Here is a 16,662-nt window from a genome sequence, read left to right on the forward strand (position 1 = left end):
CTTAAATTCAGTTCCTCGCATTTCCACGTCAGTTTTCGATTTTGATTTCATGAAAATGCTGGGAGTTGCAACTTTCTGAGGAGAGACAGTGCGTTTTTTGAGAGGCAAAATACGCTTCGCATGTGCTTTAAAGGCAGCTAGTTTATTACTTCATCTGAAGGGAAAGCGGGCCTTGTATATACGTGGCACTCACGCATTAGCCTGACTCGCCAGTCGGCGCTTAAGCGAAGTTGCCACGGCAACAAGCAGCCGGCGGCGGGTGAGACGCTGTCGCGGCGGAAGCTTAGCTGACCCATTGAGACGGGGGGCGGGAAAGGAGGAGTGACAGACAGCTTGAGCCTCCACAGAGAGCCGAGAGCTGGGATTGACAGTCGCGTCAAGTGGACGCAGAGGGACGTTACCCCGACCTTTGACCCTGGAGGCGAGGGCGGGAAAAGTCGACTGCTGTAAATGCCGGAGCTCTGATTGTAGCAAGCGCCTAGTCGGCCACCGTAGCAATCGGGGCCTTAAACCGCACGACGATCCGGAGGAGGGGTTGGGAAAGAAGCTGGCTCGGCCTGCGGTTGGTTGAGCTCAGGCTCCGCCCACTTACTCGTGGAGCCCCTCAGGAAAGTGCAGGGGGGAGGGGGAGGGAGAAAGAGAAGGCGCGCGCGCGTGGCCGAGCCTCGCTTCAGCGGACCATGGCGCCCAGCGGCGATGTAATGGGGGCGGCCGAAGACCTGGCCGATCAGGTGAGTTCCTCCCCTCCCTTCCTCGGATGGAATTCCGCGGCCGGCCGAATGAGCCGCGTGCTGGGGGCCGTACCATCTTTCCCTGAGAGGAGGGGAGGGCGAGCGGGAGGAAGGTACCATTTCCCTCGCTTCTTTATTCCCTTCCCGTTCGCTGCCTTTCGCGGGCGGGGAGATGGCGGCGGTGAAGAGGAGAAGCGTCCTCTGTGGAAGGCCCGCTCTGCTGGCGAGGGGCGCGGAGGGCAGAGGCCGGGGCAGAGCGGCGTCGCTTCGGCCCGAGGGAGGGGCGTCCTCCTGAGAGAAGGAGGCCGGCAGCCCTGTGAGCCGCTTGCCTCCCTTTTCGGGAGGAACTTTTCTCCTCAGGCGCGGCCGCTTTCGCTTCTCCTCGCTGGTCCGGCCCTGCCGTGAGGCAGCGCGCAAAGCAGCTGTCTCAGGCGGGAAATTCCGAGGGGTGGAAAGCGGCTGGAAAGTGTGCCTAGGGGCTTGCCCTGCAGCCCCTTAGTTAGCTTGCTGCCCTAGCATGGCCCACGCACGAGTGAGGTGACCTGGGCCTGCATTTGGGGGGGGGGGTGAGAAGCTCGTGTTGCCGGTCTTGCCTCAGACGTGCCAAAAGGTATCCCGCCGGGCATGATCTGGAGCCTAAGGCATGAGGGGGCGGATGGGCGAATTGACTCTGGGTGGGAAAACTAAAAGGATTGGATTGGTTGGTTGCGTTTACTTATATGCCACTTTTCCCCCACAAAGAGCTGCGCAAACATTCCAAAAATTTGCCAAACAAAGAGCATGCCAGTTATTCAGAAATGACAACAGAATAAATCCGGTATTGCGAAATAGCCACAAGCGACGCTTAAAGACAAAGTGAAATGAGTTAACTGACAGCGAAGTTTCCGGTACAGTACTGGTCTTCCTGTCCTCAAGGAGCCTGGCTTAAAATGCAGTTTACAGGAAAAAGGGTCCTCTCTTCAGGCTAGGTGACATACAACTGGCCCCCATATCCTTACTCCAGAGGAGGCTGGCAGCAGCAAAAGGCCGATGCTGGGAAGGGCCATGACGGTCAGTTGTTCCCCCAGCCTCCTGGAAGTACCAAGAGCTGGTGCAAAGTTGGCTTCATGCTGCACCAGCCCTGTGTGACATGGTTTTTGTTTATCAAGGATGTGGAATCTAATCCTCCCATATGTTGTTGAATTCCAACCACTTTTGGTCACAGCCAACGTGGTGAGGGGTGGTAGGAGTTCATAGCATCACAGAATTGTAGAGCTGGAAGGGACCCCAAGGGTCATTTAGTCCAACTCCCTGCAATGCAGGAATCTCAACTAAATCTAACCTGACAGATGGCTACCCAACCTCTGCTTAAAAACCTCCCAGGACGGAGAATCCACCACCTCCCTAGGGAGTCCATTCCACTGTTGAAACAGGTCTTACTATCACAAAGTTCTTCCTGATGTTTAGTCAGAATCTCCTTTCTTGTAACTTGAAGCGATTGGTCCAGGTCCTAGCTTCTGGAGCACTATCCTCTGTGTGACAGCCATTTAGGTATTTGAAGATGGCTGAAAACTTCCTCTGAATCTCCTCTTTACCAGGCTAAACATACCCAATTCCCTTAAACATTCCTAATCAGGCTTGGATTCCATATCATCTTGGTTGCCCTTCTCTGCACACGTTCCAGCTTGTCATCCTCCTTCTTAAATTGTGCCCAGAACTGGACACAGTCAGTGTTAGAAACTTAATATAAGCTAGGAGCCAAATGGCACCTTAAACCTAGGTTACGGTCACCACAGTGGAATGTTTGCCCAGGGGGTTGGACAAGATGACTCTCAGATCCCTTCCAATGCTACAATTCTATAATTCTATTATGTCAACTATATGTAGCTTGCTCTTATTCATTTGCCCAGTATGCAAGGAGACACACAGTGGAAATGGAAATAGTATTAACAATGGAGTAAGGTTTTTAAACTAGTTCGTGAGCTCCATTTAGGTGGCCTGTGAAAAGTCTGCAACACAGTCAAATATATCTGTATTCAGCCTTGCACTTAGTTTATTTGATGTGATGATGGAGGACTGTGTTCGAATCAGCTGGCTTGATGGAGATGTCAGTTGCCAAAATGGTACCCGGAAATCTCAATGTGGTTGCAGTTGGGCCTGCACCAGTAGCAAAACACACATGGAGAAATTTAGATACTGGAAACAGTACTTCAGCTGTGGTCTAACCAAGGCAGAATAGAGCAGTGCTATTACTTCCCTTGATCTGGACACTATACTACTTTTGATGTATCACAACACTGACTCATGTTAAGCCTGTGGTCCAACAACATCGGAAAAGCCACAAGTTCCACATTTAACTGTACTATATATTGACATTACTGGTGTGGAATCCAACTAGGTGGAAGTGATTTTAGCACTGATTTGGCCACCAGGAACAACACTTAAGTGTTGTGGCTATTTTCATACATCAAATAATTGTGCGTAATAATACCTACATAAAGTTGGCCATTGTACTTTGTCCACAGCTGCAATTACAATAAGTACTGGAGAGTAAAACAATGCATATGTAGGCTTAGAATGGGTTTCTGATTTGTGTCAATGATTGTGTGCATTGAGCTATGCAAAGTGAAGACAATTCTTCCAGGTTAATCTGGAATGAAAAGGTGTGATTATGTGTGTGCACTCTTACATTAAATGGGATTTATCAACTCTTTGCCATCAAGTGCATTTTTAAAATATGTTATTAAAGAGCTTCCTTGTACATCTACAGGTTATAACATAATACCTGTTTTTTTTCTTAACCTTTTTGGCAAATTCAACCAGTCACATGGTCCATTAGTCAGCCAAAATGAACAAAACATTTTTATTTTTGTTGCCTTGGCTATCTTTGTGCCTTGATTATCTTTCTAGCAGTCAGGGCATTTTGGATAAGTGGATTTAATTTTTGCATGATAGATTTAGGTATATAATGCAGACATTATATTGGTGAAAAACAGGTTCATCATTGTCCTGTGTATTTGTATTTGAAAGTTGTTCGCATGTTCAGTATAGCATATTCCTGGACAAATTCATAGGATTGCAGCCTTGCAGCCCATTCTGATCATGAGTTTTATCTACATGTAAACGTCAACATAATTTGTGAACTGGAGGTTTACAAACACTGAGTTTTTAAACTCAGTTTGTAAACTCAGTTGCATGTATTTGGAATGGTAAGCATAAATGTTGTGACGTGTACCAAGGCAGAATGGGTGGGCCTCATTGAGGGCAACTTTCTGAAGTTACAAATTGCCTGAGGAATATGAACTGACTTGCACTTCTTGTTCTCCACATAAAGCAACACCAGAAGTTGCTCTTAAGACTGTGAACTTTATATCACTTAGAACTGGTAATGAAAAGAAAACTTCATCAATTAACCATAATTTTTAATTAAAAGAAGTATTCACCAATCATATGGTGTTTTATTAAATCAGTTAAATCTGCATATGTTCTTCATTTGAACAAACAAAAGTTCGAGAATGGGAAGGGAAGGTTACTTAGTAACCTTAGTTGATAAATTAGTCTATTTGTGTCCTGTCTGGTTCCATCTTGGGAGAAGCATCCCTTCTTATGTGAGAGATGCCTCTTCTAAAGTGGTGCCTACCATGCACCGTTTTTCTTAAGGACTTGAGTGAAAAATAATTTAAAAATTCACCACTGACTTGCCTTTTTAATCAGAGTACATGTTGAAATCAATTAAAAGTCTTTTAATTCATCAAAACAATTAAGTGTTGGCAGCTGTAGCCTTGTGCTTGCTTACCTGGGAGTAAAGCCATTTGAATTCAGTAGTTGAATTCTAAATTAGTATGCATAAGATTGCAATTTAAATGATGCAGCGTCCTATTGCTTCCTTTATTGTTGAAGTCTGCAGGGCCATGGGGGTAGGAGAGGGTCTCTAACAAAACTAATGATCCTTGCATAAAAATAGTGGGGCCAGTGTTGTGCTAGTATGCTAACCTCATACTGCCATGGAATGTGCTGTACTGTCTGGGGCTCATCAACTGTTGAAGGGGCAGTCGTTTTCCGCCCACAAAAGATCTAAGGGTGGTAGTAGATTGGATTTGTAGAACAAAATCATGTGAAGCATGTTCTCTGATCTCAGCCCTCTACCATGCAAGGATCATTTGTGGACAGTGAAGGGAGCTGCTGCTTTACCACTGAAAGAAAAAAGTAGGAATTGGGCTTGGATACACTTTTTTCTGCATCCACTATTGCTTCCACTGTAAAGTTGCATGGATCAATGTTATTATTATTGTTGTTGTTGTTGTTGTTTAGGGCTCACAATTTTGAATGACACCGGGTGTAATCAGTGTTGTACATGCAAAGTTCAGTTCACACAACAAGTCTTCCCTTTCATCTTCTCTTGGGGCACCTCAAAATCTTCTCTGCAGGGTGCTGCTACTCTTTGGAGGAAATTATGAGGGTCATGGTACCCTGCAGACAACAGTTATGCTACCAGCTTGTTGCTGTAGTAGTTGTTCACAATCTCCATGGTGATTCTCAGTTTACATTTATTATTTACCCTCACAACAACTCTATGAGGGAAGTTAGGAGGAGATAAATATTATTTTCAAATTTACCACCTAGTTTTATTATGGTCAAATGAGCCTCCCATGACATGGGAATACATTGTTTGCTTTCTAGGCCTGTAAAAATAGTGAGATCTTAATGCAGAGAGGAATCGCACAGTGAGCAAAGGCACCCAAGAAGTAGCCAAAGCAGAATGAAGGTGCTTGGAATTTGCATGTATAATTAATTGGTTGTAGAGTTTTATTCCATGTTATGCATCTCCAAAAATATTTCTGTTTTGTGCGTATGAGTTTTCTTTGGCTTTCTTGGAGGAGAATTTCTAACACTGAGAAAACAGTATGTGGTTCATTGGTTGGATTGGGAAACAACGATCTGTTGGCTTTTCTGCAAGGGGACAGACAAGATAGGCCATGTTAATGGGAATAATATGGGCCTGGTTTTTTTTAGCACAGATTAGACAAGCATACTTCTTCCATTCAGCCAGAAAGCATTGAGCTGGGGAAATAGTGTGGAAAGTGAAAATTAAGTGGTCTGATAATTACCGTATTTTTTGCTCTATAAGACTCACTTTTTCCCTCCTAAAAAGTAAGGGGAAATGTGTGTGCGTCTTATGGAGCGAATGCAGGCTGCACAGCTATCCCAGAAGCCAGAACAGCAAGAGAGATCGCTGCTTTCGCTGCGCAGCGATCCCTCTTGCTGTTCTGGCTTCTGGGATTCAGAATATTTTTTTTTCTTGTTTTCCTCCTCCAAAAACTAGGTGCGTCTTATGGTCTGGTCCGTCTTATAGAGCGAAAAATAATTATCCCAATCTTAGTCTAGAAGGAACATAAAGGTTCTCTAGAGCAGAAGTTTCAAACTTCCCTGAAAGCTGCATTCAGGCCAAACGTGCTGAGTTGCATCCAATACTGGGGGGCCCATCACATGTGCATGATATCACATGCACAATGCCCCCAACCCGGTCAGGCTGACTCGGCCTGCCATCCCCCACTCTTTCAACCTTTGTGAAAGAGGCATGTAGGGCGAAGTTTATCACTGACACATTCCTGGTGACTCTCAGAAGGATGTGGCATGGCCAAGCATTTTGTCCTGGTGCGTCCTTTTAAGGATTGCTGTGGAATGGGGGGGCAGTCCCCTTGAAAATATGGGGGGCCTCGCCCCACAGCCCCCTGTAGATGGCGCTCCTGATGCAGGCGGTCTGTGGGAATAATGCAGAACAGTTGGGGATATCTGTATTTGCCCTGTATTAGATTTCCTCCCCTGCCCCCCAGTAACATAGACAAAGGCCATTTTGATCAAGGCTGAACAGGCTAACAAGGCCCATGATTTTCATTATATATGAGACACTCCTTTGTCACTTAAGACAGATGGATGCCAACATCAACAGGAACTGGTTTTGATGTTGCTGGTGATGAAGGGGGGAAAGTTTATTAAGTAGTCCATCAAGGCCACTAGCCATTTTAAGTTATCTTTGCAAAAAACTGCTGCTTGAGAGGAATTTTGTGTGTGAGAGGGGAGCTGGGGAGCAGAGAAAATAAATAAGTCGGGAGGCACTACATCTTCAAACAGATAGATTTAGCATTTGGATTTACCGTGAGCAGCAGAATCTATATTGTTGTTTTGTCTCCTGATATGAGGGGAAATGATAAGTAGTACCAGACTCAGACTCTGTAAGAGATTAGTTTCACTTGTCTACATGTTTCATTCAGGAGCAAGTCTGAAAACGAAAGTGTTTGGAGCGACCTACACTTGACCAGTACACCAAGTTATAACATCAGTATCTTGTTTTTGCATGTATAAATTGGCCTTCCAGATGTTGAACATATGTAGTATATATTTGCCACCTTGTGGAGCAGAAGAACCCAGAGATCATTTGGACAAAGTTGGTATTAAGTGGAGGCAAGGCTGACCTTCGTTTCTGCAGCCATTTAGGGGCACTGTCCTGTCTCTCATGTTGTCTTTCTTTCACTCTAGTTCTTGCGTGTGACAAAGCACTACCTACCTCATCTGGCTCACCTCTGCCTGATTAGCACCTTCTTGGAGGATGGCATCAGGATGTGGTTCCAGTGGAATGAGCAACGAGACTACATCAACATGTCATGGGGAAGCGGTGCACTCGTAGCCACACTTTTTGTATTAATCAACATGTGTGGGCAGCTAGGTAAGGGCTTCTTCCTTTGCTGACTGGGTGGAGAATGACTGGAACAGATCTGGTATCCTCCATAGGTTTTGCTGCCAAAGGTGGGACACAAGTACATGTTTGCATTCTTTCTAGAACTTTCAGGGAGTGATTTGTCTTAAGGGCCAAATTTAGAATGCAGACTAGGGACTAGGTTTCATGTTTACATCAAACAGCATTAGTTTTCATAAAATTTGTCAAAGCTCTGATCTTTGAAACTAGACACACTAAGATAGTATAGTAACCTCAAATGTTTACAGCTCCAGAATAAAAAAAAATAAAACCTAACAGTTTAAACTAAAAAGGCTGGGCAAATAGAAAGATCCACCCAGTGCCAGAGACGCTTCCTTGTGGAAAGTATTCCAACCCAGGCACCACAGCAGAGTAGCATTCTCCATCTGCCTCACTTCAGAAGACAAGAATTCAGGAATTGTCCTCCAAAGAAAATCTTAATATTTGGGCATGCTCATGCAGAATAAGGTGATTCATGGCTTCTTTAACAGTAAATAACTGTAATCTTAAAACACAGAGCAGCCAACTACTGTAATAGTAACTTGGAAAATTAACAGTTTATAAACGCCTGAGAAAATTACCAGGTCTTAACCTGGAACCAGAGTGAGACTGACATTGGCACCAGACGGACCAAAGAGGGGAGCATATTGCACGATCCGGGTGCCACTATTCTTCATTTAAAGCTGCTTCAGGACAAGTGTAGGAAATGGGCATGTGGAAAACACTTTCTGTATTTTGTTTCCTTGTTGCAATTCTTCTGTTGTCCCTGAAACACCTTCTCTCTTGTTCTTCTAGCTGGGTGTGTGCTTGTTCTCGCCAGAAAGTTTGTCCCTTACGCATGCTTTGGCCTGTTTGGAATCGTTTTCATGCAGGTGAGTTGAAAGTATAAGGAACAAGATCTAGATCCCAGAGTGAAAAGATATGCTTGGATCCAGTCAAGCTGCTTCGGGGTAGGAGGATCATGTTTTCATTTCTTAACAGTTATTTACATGCTTCTGTTCTTCCTAGAGTTCAGATCAACAAACAACAAACACTATAAAATATAAACAGAATAGAAAGTAGTAAAATTCACAGCAGTCCAAATAAGCAGGAGGTTTGATTAAACAGAAAAGTTGTATCTGCCCTCCAAAACAGAAGTAGTGATGGAGCCATATAGGAATAAAATGTTAAGGTTTGAGGTATACTGAAATTATATGAAGTTCTGTATTTATTGCCGAATATCAGTTGTAAAAGACTTCGAATGATAGCAATTCAGTGCTTATTGCCAATAAGCTTCAATAAAACAATGCTCATTAATTATAAAAACAATGCTTATTAACTACCGTATTTTTCGCCCTATAGGGCACACTTTCCCCCTCCAAAAATGAAGGAGAAATGTGTGTGTGTCCTATGGGGCGAATGCAGGCTTTCGCTGAAGCCTGGAGAGCGAGAGGGGTCGGTGCGCACCAACCCCTCTTGCTCTCCAGGCTTCAGGAAGCTGTCCGCAAGCTTTGGGAGCCCGCGGGAGTTCCCGCCAGGCCTCCAAGGCTTGCGGACAGCAGCCTGCAGCCCGAAACCCGGGGAGCGCTGAGCAGCACGCCCCGGGCTTTGGGCAGATATCCGCCAGCCTGGGGAGACCGGCGGGAGTTCCCGCCGGGCTCCCAAGGCTTGCGGATAGCAGCCTGTTCTGGGGGCTGGGGTCGGGGGAAGCTCAGGCTTCCCCAGCCCCACTCCTGGGGGGGGGAAATAATTTTTTTTCTTTATTCCCCCCCCCAAAAAAAAACTAGGTGCGCCCTATGGGCTGGTGCCCCCTATAAGGCAAAAAATACGGTATATTATCAGTTTTAAATTATCAAACATGTTTTGACCCAATATTCTTCCTCGATGGCTTCTCTTTGCAAAACATTTTTTTCATCTTTAAGGCAAAATACAGAATTCCATGAGTCCAGTGCAGCATTTGGCAAGTCTTGAGCTTGTGAGCAAGTTGTTCAAAAGTATTATTCTACTTTCTGGTTGTTTTCAGCAAAGTAGGTGTGCCAAGTCTAGCAGATTGATTGTGATACATACTTTCCTGGAGTACAGTCTACTTCATTAGATGCCTAAAGTGTTATCCTACTGGATATAATATGCAAAAAGAAAAAATAAATATAAGCAAAAAGACAGCAATAAATGTCCAGTATTTCTTTGCAAAGTTCAGTTGCATAGAATAGGGGTAGCTGACCTGCAGCACTTCAAATGTTGATGGACTTCAAACTCCCATTAGCCACAGCCAACTTTTCCAATAGTCAGGGTGATGGGGGTTGTTGTCCAGCAACATTTGGAGAGTCACAGGTTAGTCTCCCCTAGTTTACAAGATAAGAAGTGACTGATCTAGTCACAACAGCAACCACAGACTAGAAAGATAGTATTAATTTTCATTGTGAATGGACTACTCTCTTCTCAGCTTGTTCACATTTGAGCTGTGCCTGGAACAGGGAAATGTCTTCTGCTATTTCTTGCATTCGATTATTCCCTGGCCTCAGTGTCTGCAAACCTCTTATCTCTGTACCTGTGTGTGTACACATCTGGCGCAGGACTTTTCATACTTCTGATAAAATGAGCAATAGTCCGCAAAAGCTTCTGCGACAATAAATCCCAGTCTTTAAGGTGGCTGAAGACTCTTCATTGTTTCAGCAGACAAACACGGCTACCACTCTCATTGTACATTAGTGATAATTTATTGTACTACACTAAGAACGTAAGAAGAGCCCTGCTGGATCAGGGCAGGGGTCCATCTGGTCCAGCATCTTGTTCTCACAGTGCAGAAGCAAAACCTGAGCATAGCAGCACTCTGCCCACCTGTGATTCCCAGCAACCAGTATTCAGAGGCACACGGACTGACAGTGGAGGCAGAACATGGACATTGGCTAGTTGCCAGTGATAAGCCTTATACTCCATTAATTTGTCCAATCTTTTAAAGTACTCCAAATTGATGGCCATCACTACCTTGGGTGGGGGGGGGGTTAGTTTAACTGCACTGTGTGAAGAAACAACTTCTTTTGTCTGTCCTAAATCTTCCAACATTGGATTTCCCCAATATGTGAAATTTAGAATTATTTTGTTTGCCCCAACGTGCATCATTTTTCACTTGCTTACATTAAATTGCATTCCTCATTTTAATGCCTATTCGCACACTCTTGGGAATCTTCCTGAAAACTATGTGTACATTAGTCTCATACACCAGTTCCCAATGAAAGGCAGCTCCTACCCCCAAAGCTGTTTTCTAGGAACTCTCAACAACTGTTCATGGCTGCTGCCAAGGAAATCATTCCTATCCCAGGAAATCTGGAGATTATGTAGAGCCCTTGAGCTAAACTAATGATGGTGTCCTCATCACTACCTACTGCTTTCTTGTTTTTCAGACAATTGCCTACAGTATTTTATGGGACCTCAAGTTCTTGATGAGGTGAGTTAAAACCAGAAGGCATGTTGTGTTGTAACTCCACAGAGGATTCATGATGGGGTATTTTGATGTTCTTCACCTTTTGTATGTGAAATGTTTCTCTCATTCTCTCACACCCACATACCTTCATGTACGCTTATACAAGTTAGAGAGGGTTGACTCGTGTGCCTAAGAAGAGGCTGGTTGCTAGTTTGATGGTGGAAACAAGTTGGTTATAAAGAGGGAAAGGAAGCTGTATTGCACATAATCCCACCTCTAAGATTACCGGCCAGTGATGCTATGCTCAGCAACATAGTGCAACTTGATAATGTCATGGTCACCACCCGCATTATAGGCAGTCCCTTTCATGAGCATACAACTGTGCTCTGTCTCAAGCTCCTTTCACTCAGAACTCTCACAGTGTTGTCACCAGTCCCTGTAGATTGAAAAAGTGACCATAGTAATTCTTGTATAAAGACAAAAAGCTTACAGGGTCTGCAAGTGGCCTCCTCTAGCTGCCCCTCCTTAAGTGCTTGGCAGGCTGGAAGAGGTTTCTCTTCATAAAAAAAATAATCCAAAGGGAGGTCCTTGTTCCTTATTGCATAAAGATGCTGTCTTGATTGTGCCAAAAGCCAAGCAGGGTTTTTTTAAATAGACCTCTGTTTCGCACTCTCAGATAGTTGCTTCCACTAGTCCAAATGGTAACTTATTTATAATAATTAATACACATATTTCTCATTTCCTAGGCATTTGGAGGTGCCCCAGCTTCTCTGATAAAGCCAAAACAGTAATTTATAAAAACAAAACATAACTGCTTAGGCTCACAAAAGCTTCAACTCGACGCAGATCAGTTCAATAGATAGTAAATACACTTCTTCTTAGGAAACGGGGTTCTGAGAATCCAAAATCTAAAATAAAATATCTTTATAAACATTTCTGTACCCCTATGAGGATAGGGTTCACACTTGCCCTATTTTCAGGGGTTCTTGGAATGAAAGGTCCATTTCCAATTATATTCATGACCTAGTGGGGCAGACACTGAGTCTTTGCTTACTGTCTCCAAGCACATGTCGGGAGACAAAACAACAGGCTCTCTAATCTCTTGGGGAAAATTAGAGTCTTACGATAGAGGAAAACTGCCAGCCTTGGGGAAAGGATGACTCAGCCCTTTGGGCTGTGGACTATTCAATATTTTACAAGTCCTAGAGTGGGGCTTCTCAATGTTATAATCCAGGTGGCACATCTAGAAATAGAAAACTTACAGGCACCAAAAATACCCATCTCAAAAAAGAAAACTTAGTAAAGCTCAGAATGCTCCCCCCAAAGGCAAAACGTGTAACCCCAAACAAATAAACACAGAAGAAGCAGGATCCCTCTCCCCACAAAGAACCCAGCAGCCTCTTTCCAACCATAAAAGCCGAAGGCAAGGCAGGACCCACGTCCTGGCAAGAGTTAAGAGGCAAGGCTTTAAAAATTAAATGGGAGGAGGAGCCCAGTATGGAGAGCTTTCTCATTGTCTATGCTAAATCACAGGAGTGGTTGCAGGAAGAATATCCAATCCTCACCTCCTTGGGTTATCTGGCCAGGGTTATCTTAGAACACTGAGTGAATGGGCAGCCATCTACTAGAAAGATATTGTAATCTAGGTTAAAGAAAAATACCTGTATCAAGTAAGGTAAACTAGGTATGCTGACTCTCAGAAGGGGGTTTTAAGTGGTAGTAATTAAGTCAAGCAGGCCAGAGTTGCCATAGGTGTCATTTAGAGGTGTGGAAAAAGAGCACCAGGTGCATCCCAGCAGTTAGGAAGGCAAAAATTGTGGGGTTAGGGAAGCAGCAGAATCATGAGAAGGTCCAGGTGATGAGTGCTACTGTGTTACAGAATATGCCGTTTGATACCTCCATTGCAGACCCCAGTTCCAAATTGTCTGAACCCCTTATGTTTTTTCTCCCTCATAGGAATTTGGCTCTTGGAGGTGGGCTGCTCCTGCTACTTGCAGAATCTCGTTCTGAGGGGAAGTCCATGTTTGCTGGAGTCCCTACCATGGACGATATCTCACCACGGCAGTACATGCAGCTTGGTGGGCGCTTGCTCCTGGTTCTCATGTTCATGACACTCCTGCACTTCGAACTTGGCGCCTTCACTGTGAGTGGCATCCACTATTACAAGACTTGGTTGGGTTTTCTCTGTCTGCAAAATTGGCTGGTATTCTATGGAAATAAGCACAAACTCAGTTGGGCAATTGTGTGCTACCTCACCACTGGATAGTAAATAGACTAGGCCCTTTAAGACATTATTCTGATTAATAAAGGAAACTACTCAGTTTGGCTTTTGCTGCAGCCTTGTCACTTACCCGGGGATGGAGAATCTGCTAGATTTGACTTCTCTCCTACTCTGGGGTCTTTTTCAAACACCACTGGGCTGAATAGGCCAGCAAATGTTCAGAGAGTACTGTTGCATCACCTTACATAACACCTTGCCTGTTCTTAGCAATCACAGAGCTAGAACAAATTAAGTCAAATTAGAAAATACGTACTGTCAGGGAATCAGGAGCAGGAGCACTGGGGAGAGAGGATTGGGAGAGCGAAGGGGAAGAATCCGAGGGCAGCGTAGGGGAGTATGACAGTGGCCCGAGAGATTCCATGAGCTTCTCCAGCGAATCGGAAGATTCCCAGAAGGGGGCGCCGATGGTCAGGGCAAGGGGGGTCCCAGGGGGGACGCACCAGAAACAAGGAGCCAGAGGGGAACCCCAAAGCAGCAGTGGAGGATCGGGACCAGTTTCCCCACCAGAGCGTAGTGGGGGGGAAGAGTCACATGTGTCAGGGGCAGTGTCTCCTCCAGAGAGGGAGTCAGGGCTGACCACGCCTCCAACGGAGGGGAGGTCAGTTGCAGCTAGCCCCCCCGAAGGGGGAAGCAGTGACAGCAGCAGTGGAACGGTCAGGAGGAAAGCTGCTGGCTGGGCGCGCGCGCCAAGTTCAAATGTGCAGGCGCGCGGAACAGCAGGAGACCCGGATGGGGAACCAGCTCCTAAAGCCCGCCGGAGGGAGGGAGAAGGCTCAGGGGAATCAGCGGGAGAAGAGGCTAGAAAGGGCGGAACCCCGGCGGGCAGGCGGACCCAGAGGAGGAAGGAGCAGCGGAGAAGGTGGAGCAAGGCTAGAATCTTAAATTGGTGTCAAGGGGGAGGAGACTCAGACGGAGCATCAGCGGTCTGACACTTTAGACGTGGGGCTGCGTGCTGTGGCTCTGGAAGTGAAACTGAACTTCAATAAAGACTTTTATACTTAACAACGAAGCAGTGTTGGTCCTTTGTGAGCTGGGACCTAGGGTAGCTCTGACACGTACACATTTTCATAATGTATTGGGGAGGTCACAACATTTGTTTTACTTGGGTGCATGCCTGATCTCTGTTGTTGATAACAAGTTGGGGACACCAGCCATTGAAGCAAAGAATGCATTAAATTGAAGCGTGGTTTTTGTCTTCCTCCCTAGATTTTCCAGGACATCTTTGGCATGGCGCTTATCATTTTGGTAGCCATTGGCTTCAAGACCAAGCTTGCTGCTCTTACCCTAGTCATCTGGCTTTTCATCATCAACCTGATCCAGAATGCCTTCTGGAGCGTCCCCACTTACAGGCCTCTCCACGATTTCCTCAAATATGACTTTTTCCAGACCATGTCTGTCATAGGTGGTCTGCTGCTTGTTGTGGCGTTGGGACCTGGGGGGGTTTCCATGGATGAGCACAAGAAAAAGTGGTAAAGATGGACTCTAAACAGAGCTCAGTGTGTGGGCGGGAGAGGGAGGGGAGGGAGGGAAGGGGACAAAGTACAGCTTTTACAAACCTGTGTAGAATTTTCTTCTCCCTTGATTGATTCTCTTGCAGTTTATCATAGTTCACGGTTGCCTTATCAGGGTAGAAAAGCCTTTGCCTTCTATCCTGTTTGAGACATGTAAATTAAAGTCAAATTATATATATGTATGTATGTATATTGATTTACTGAACTTTTATACTTATCCTTTGAGACCCCATGGTTTTCTGGGGCACTGTGACGTATTGCCTTGTGAGAGGCCAGGATTAAAAAGTGGTTTTCTGGTAGAGTATGCAGGGGCATTCTAGATCATTTGGCATTGCCCATTCCCTCAGGAGGAGGCAGGGCCAGCTTGTATTTTCGCTGCTGTGCTGTGCTAATGAGATAGTCCCATCGCCAAATTCACTCTGCCTAATGTCTAAAAATCAAAGCCTATGCTGGGTTTCTAAGGTCCACAAGTGTTTGTGATTATAAAGTATTTCCGCCTCTTTTCTCATCTAACCTCTTCACACACCCACCCTGGCCCGGACACCTCTTAGTAGGACTCAGGGTGTACACATGGTGCAGTTTTTGCCTCTCTCTACCAAGCATTCTTCCCTTAGAGCTGGGACTTACTGGAACAGAGGAAGCCTGAATTGCCCTGGAAGTAACACACTGGCAGAACCTCCCAATAACTAGACATGAGCCTGAATGTTGGAAGAATCTGGAAGGCAAAGACTGCTCTAAGGTAGGTGTGGGAAACATTTGGCCCCTCCACACGTTGCTGAACTACACCTCCCAGTATCCATGGCTACTTGTCATGTTAGCTGAGGCTGCTGGGAGGTATAGTTCAGCAGCATCGGAAGGGCCATAGGTTCCCTACACCTGCTCTGAGGACCAAGAGTGCCTTTCAGGATGTTCTTCAAGACAAAGTGTCCAACTTAAGGAAGGAATAGGAGAAGCAATGGATTTAAACCAAGGTGAGGAACCTGTTTGGGGCTGAGGCATTAACCCAGTCGAAATCCCTTCTGGTAGTGGGCAAGTCCAGAACTATACACACTCAATAAAAGTTATTTCTCATGAGAAAAGAGACATGTATTTGAGTCTCAGTAACTCCACTCAAGGTTCACTTCCCATTTCCTAGATTTTTTGGGGGACAAAGTATGCATTTTAAAAAAGGTCCTGCAAGTGTGAAAGGCAAAAAGAACTTGATAATCACAGCAGAAGAATGCAACTGTCAGTACACACTGAATGAAAAGCTGCCTCAAATGCAAAATGCATAGACACATAATTGCAAGGAAAGAAGTTGGAGCTTTGCTAATGCATTTTCCTCTGCTTTAAAGAGGGAGGAAAATGCAAAAGCCTTTGTATTATAAGTGTTCGATCTTCATGTGACTGAAGTTTTTCTTACTTCCTGCAGCAGATCTGCTTGTGGAAGAAGGAGCTATTGCACTCGATATCTGTTGGTGCATTTTAATATTGAAATAAACTGATTAGTCAAGTCTCTTCTCAACATTTTGTTCATATTCTGCAGTAGGTGTTCCCTGCTAACCATTGCCAGGATTTATATTTTCTCCTAATGGTTGCTGTACGCAGTAGCATCATTAATATGCATATTGCTTTACCCAGTGACATAAAGAAAAACACATTATAAACGTAGTTTTTTAATGTTCAGTATATAAATCATACACATAAATAGTTTAAAAAGCACCAATAAGCCTTGAGGAAAGCCTCAGATGAAATCATTTTATTGTTAACTTGTTAAACAATAATACTGCTGGTCTACTGCAAACCACCTTGAGATCTACTAGAAGATCCCAGTCTTACCTTTTTGTCTGCTCCTGCCTCTGCAGTCCCATCATTTCCTTAATTAGAGAGCTGTGGGACTTTGCATTGGCTTTGAAGGGCATATCCGCTTTATTTCCTTTCGACTGCTGTAAAAGTAGCTGCTCTGACAACTTCCTCTGAAGTACGCTAATTACAGTACCTCAGATGAACTCTTTGTATTTTTTTGT

At 44.9% G+C, this 16,662-nt stretch overlaps 1 protein-coding gene across 4 annotated transcripts; it reads left to right on the top strand.

Annotated features, from left to right (window-relative positions):
* The first annotated feature begins 409 nt into the window (after positions 1 to 409).
* Positions 410 to 16,148, top strand: LOC310752870 (surfeit locus protein 4-like). Of its 4 annotated transcripts, none has more exons than XM_083593996.1 (6): positions 410 to 731; positions 7,248 to 7,434; positions 8,260 to 8,336; positions 10,845 to 10,888; positions 12,821 to 13,007; positions 14,352 to 16,148. In XM_083593996.1, the coding sequence occupies exons 1-6, from the start codon at positions 681 to 683 to the stop codon at positions 14,616 to 14,618; spliced, it is 813 nt and encodes a 270-aa protein (XP_083450122.1). In that variant the 5' UTR covers positions 410 to 680; the 3' UTR covers positions 14,619 to 16,148. The 4 variants fall into 4 exon arrangements, with proteins under 4 accessions (XP_083450122.1, XP_083450125.1, XP_083450124.1 ...); XM_083593999.1 differs by having other exon boundaries at positions 641 to 731; positions 8,260 to 8,796; positions 9,286 to 10,888; XM_083593998.1 differs by lacking the exon at positions 410 to 731 and adding an exon at positions 3,100 to 5,403 and having other exon boundaries at positions 6,334 to 7,434.
* Positions 16,149 to 16,662: the final 514 nt, after the last annotated feature.

Source organism: Podarcis filfolensis (assembly GCF_964270895.1).
Source record: "Podarcis filfolensis genome assembly, chromosome: 17".
NCBI classification, from domain to species: domain Eukaryota; kingdom Metazoa; phylum Chordata; class Lepidosauria; order Squamata; family Lacertidae; genus Podarcis; species Podarcis filfolensis.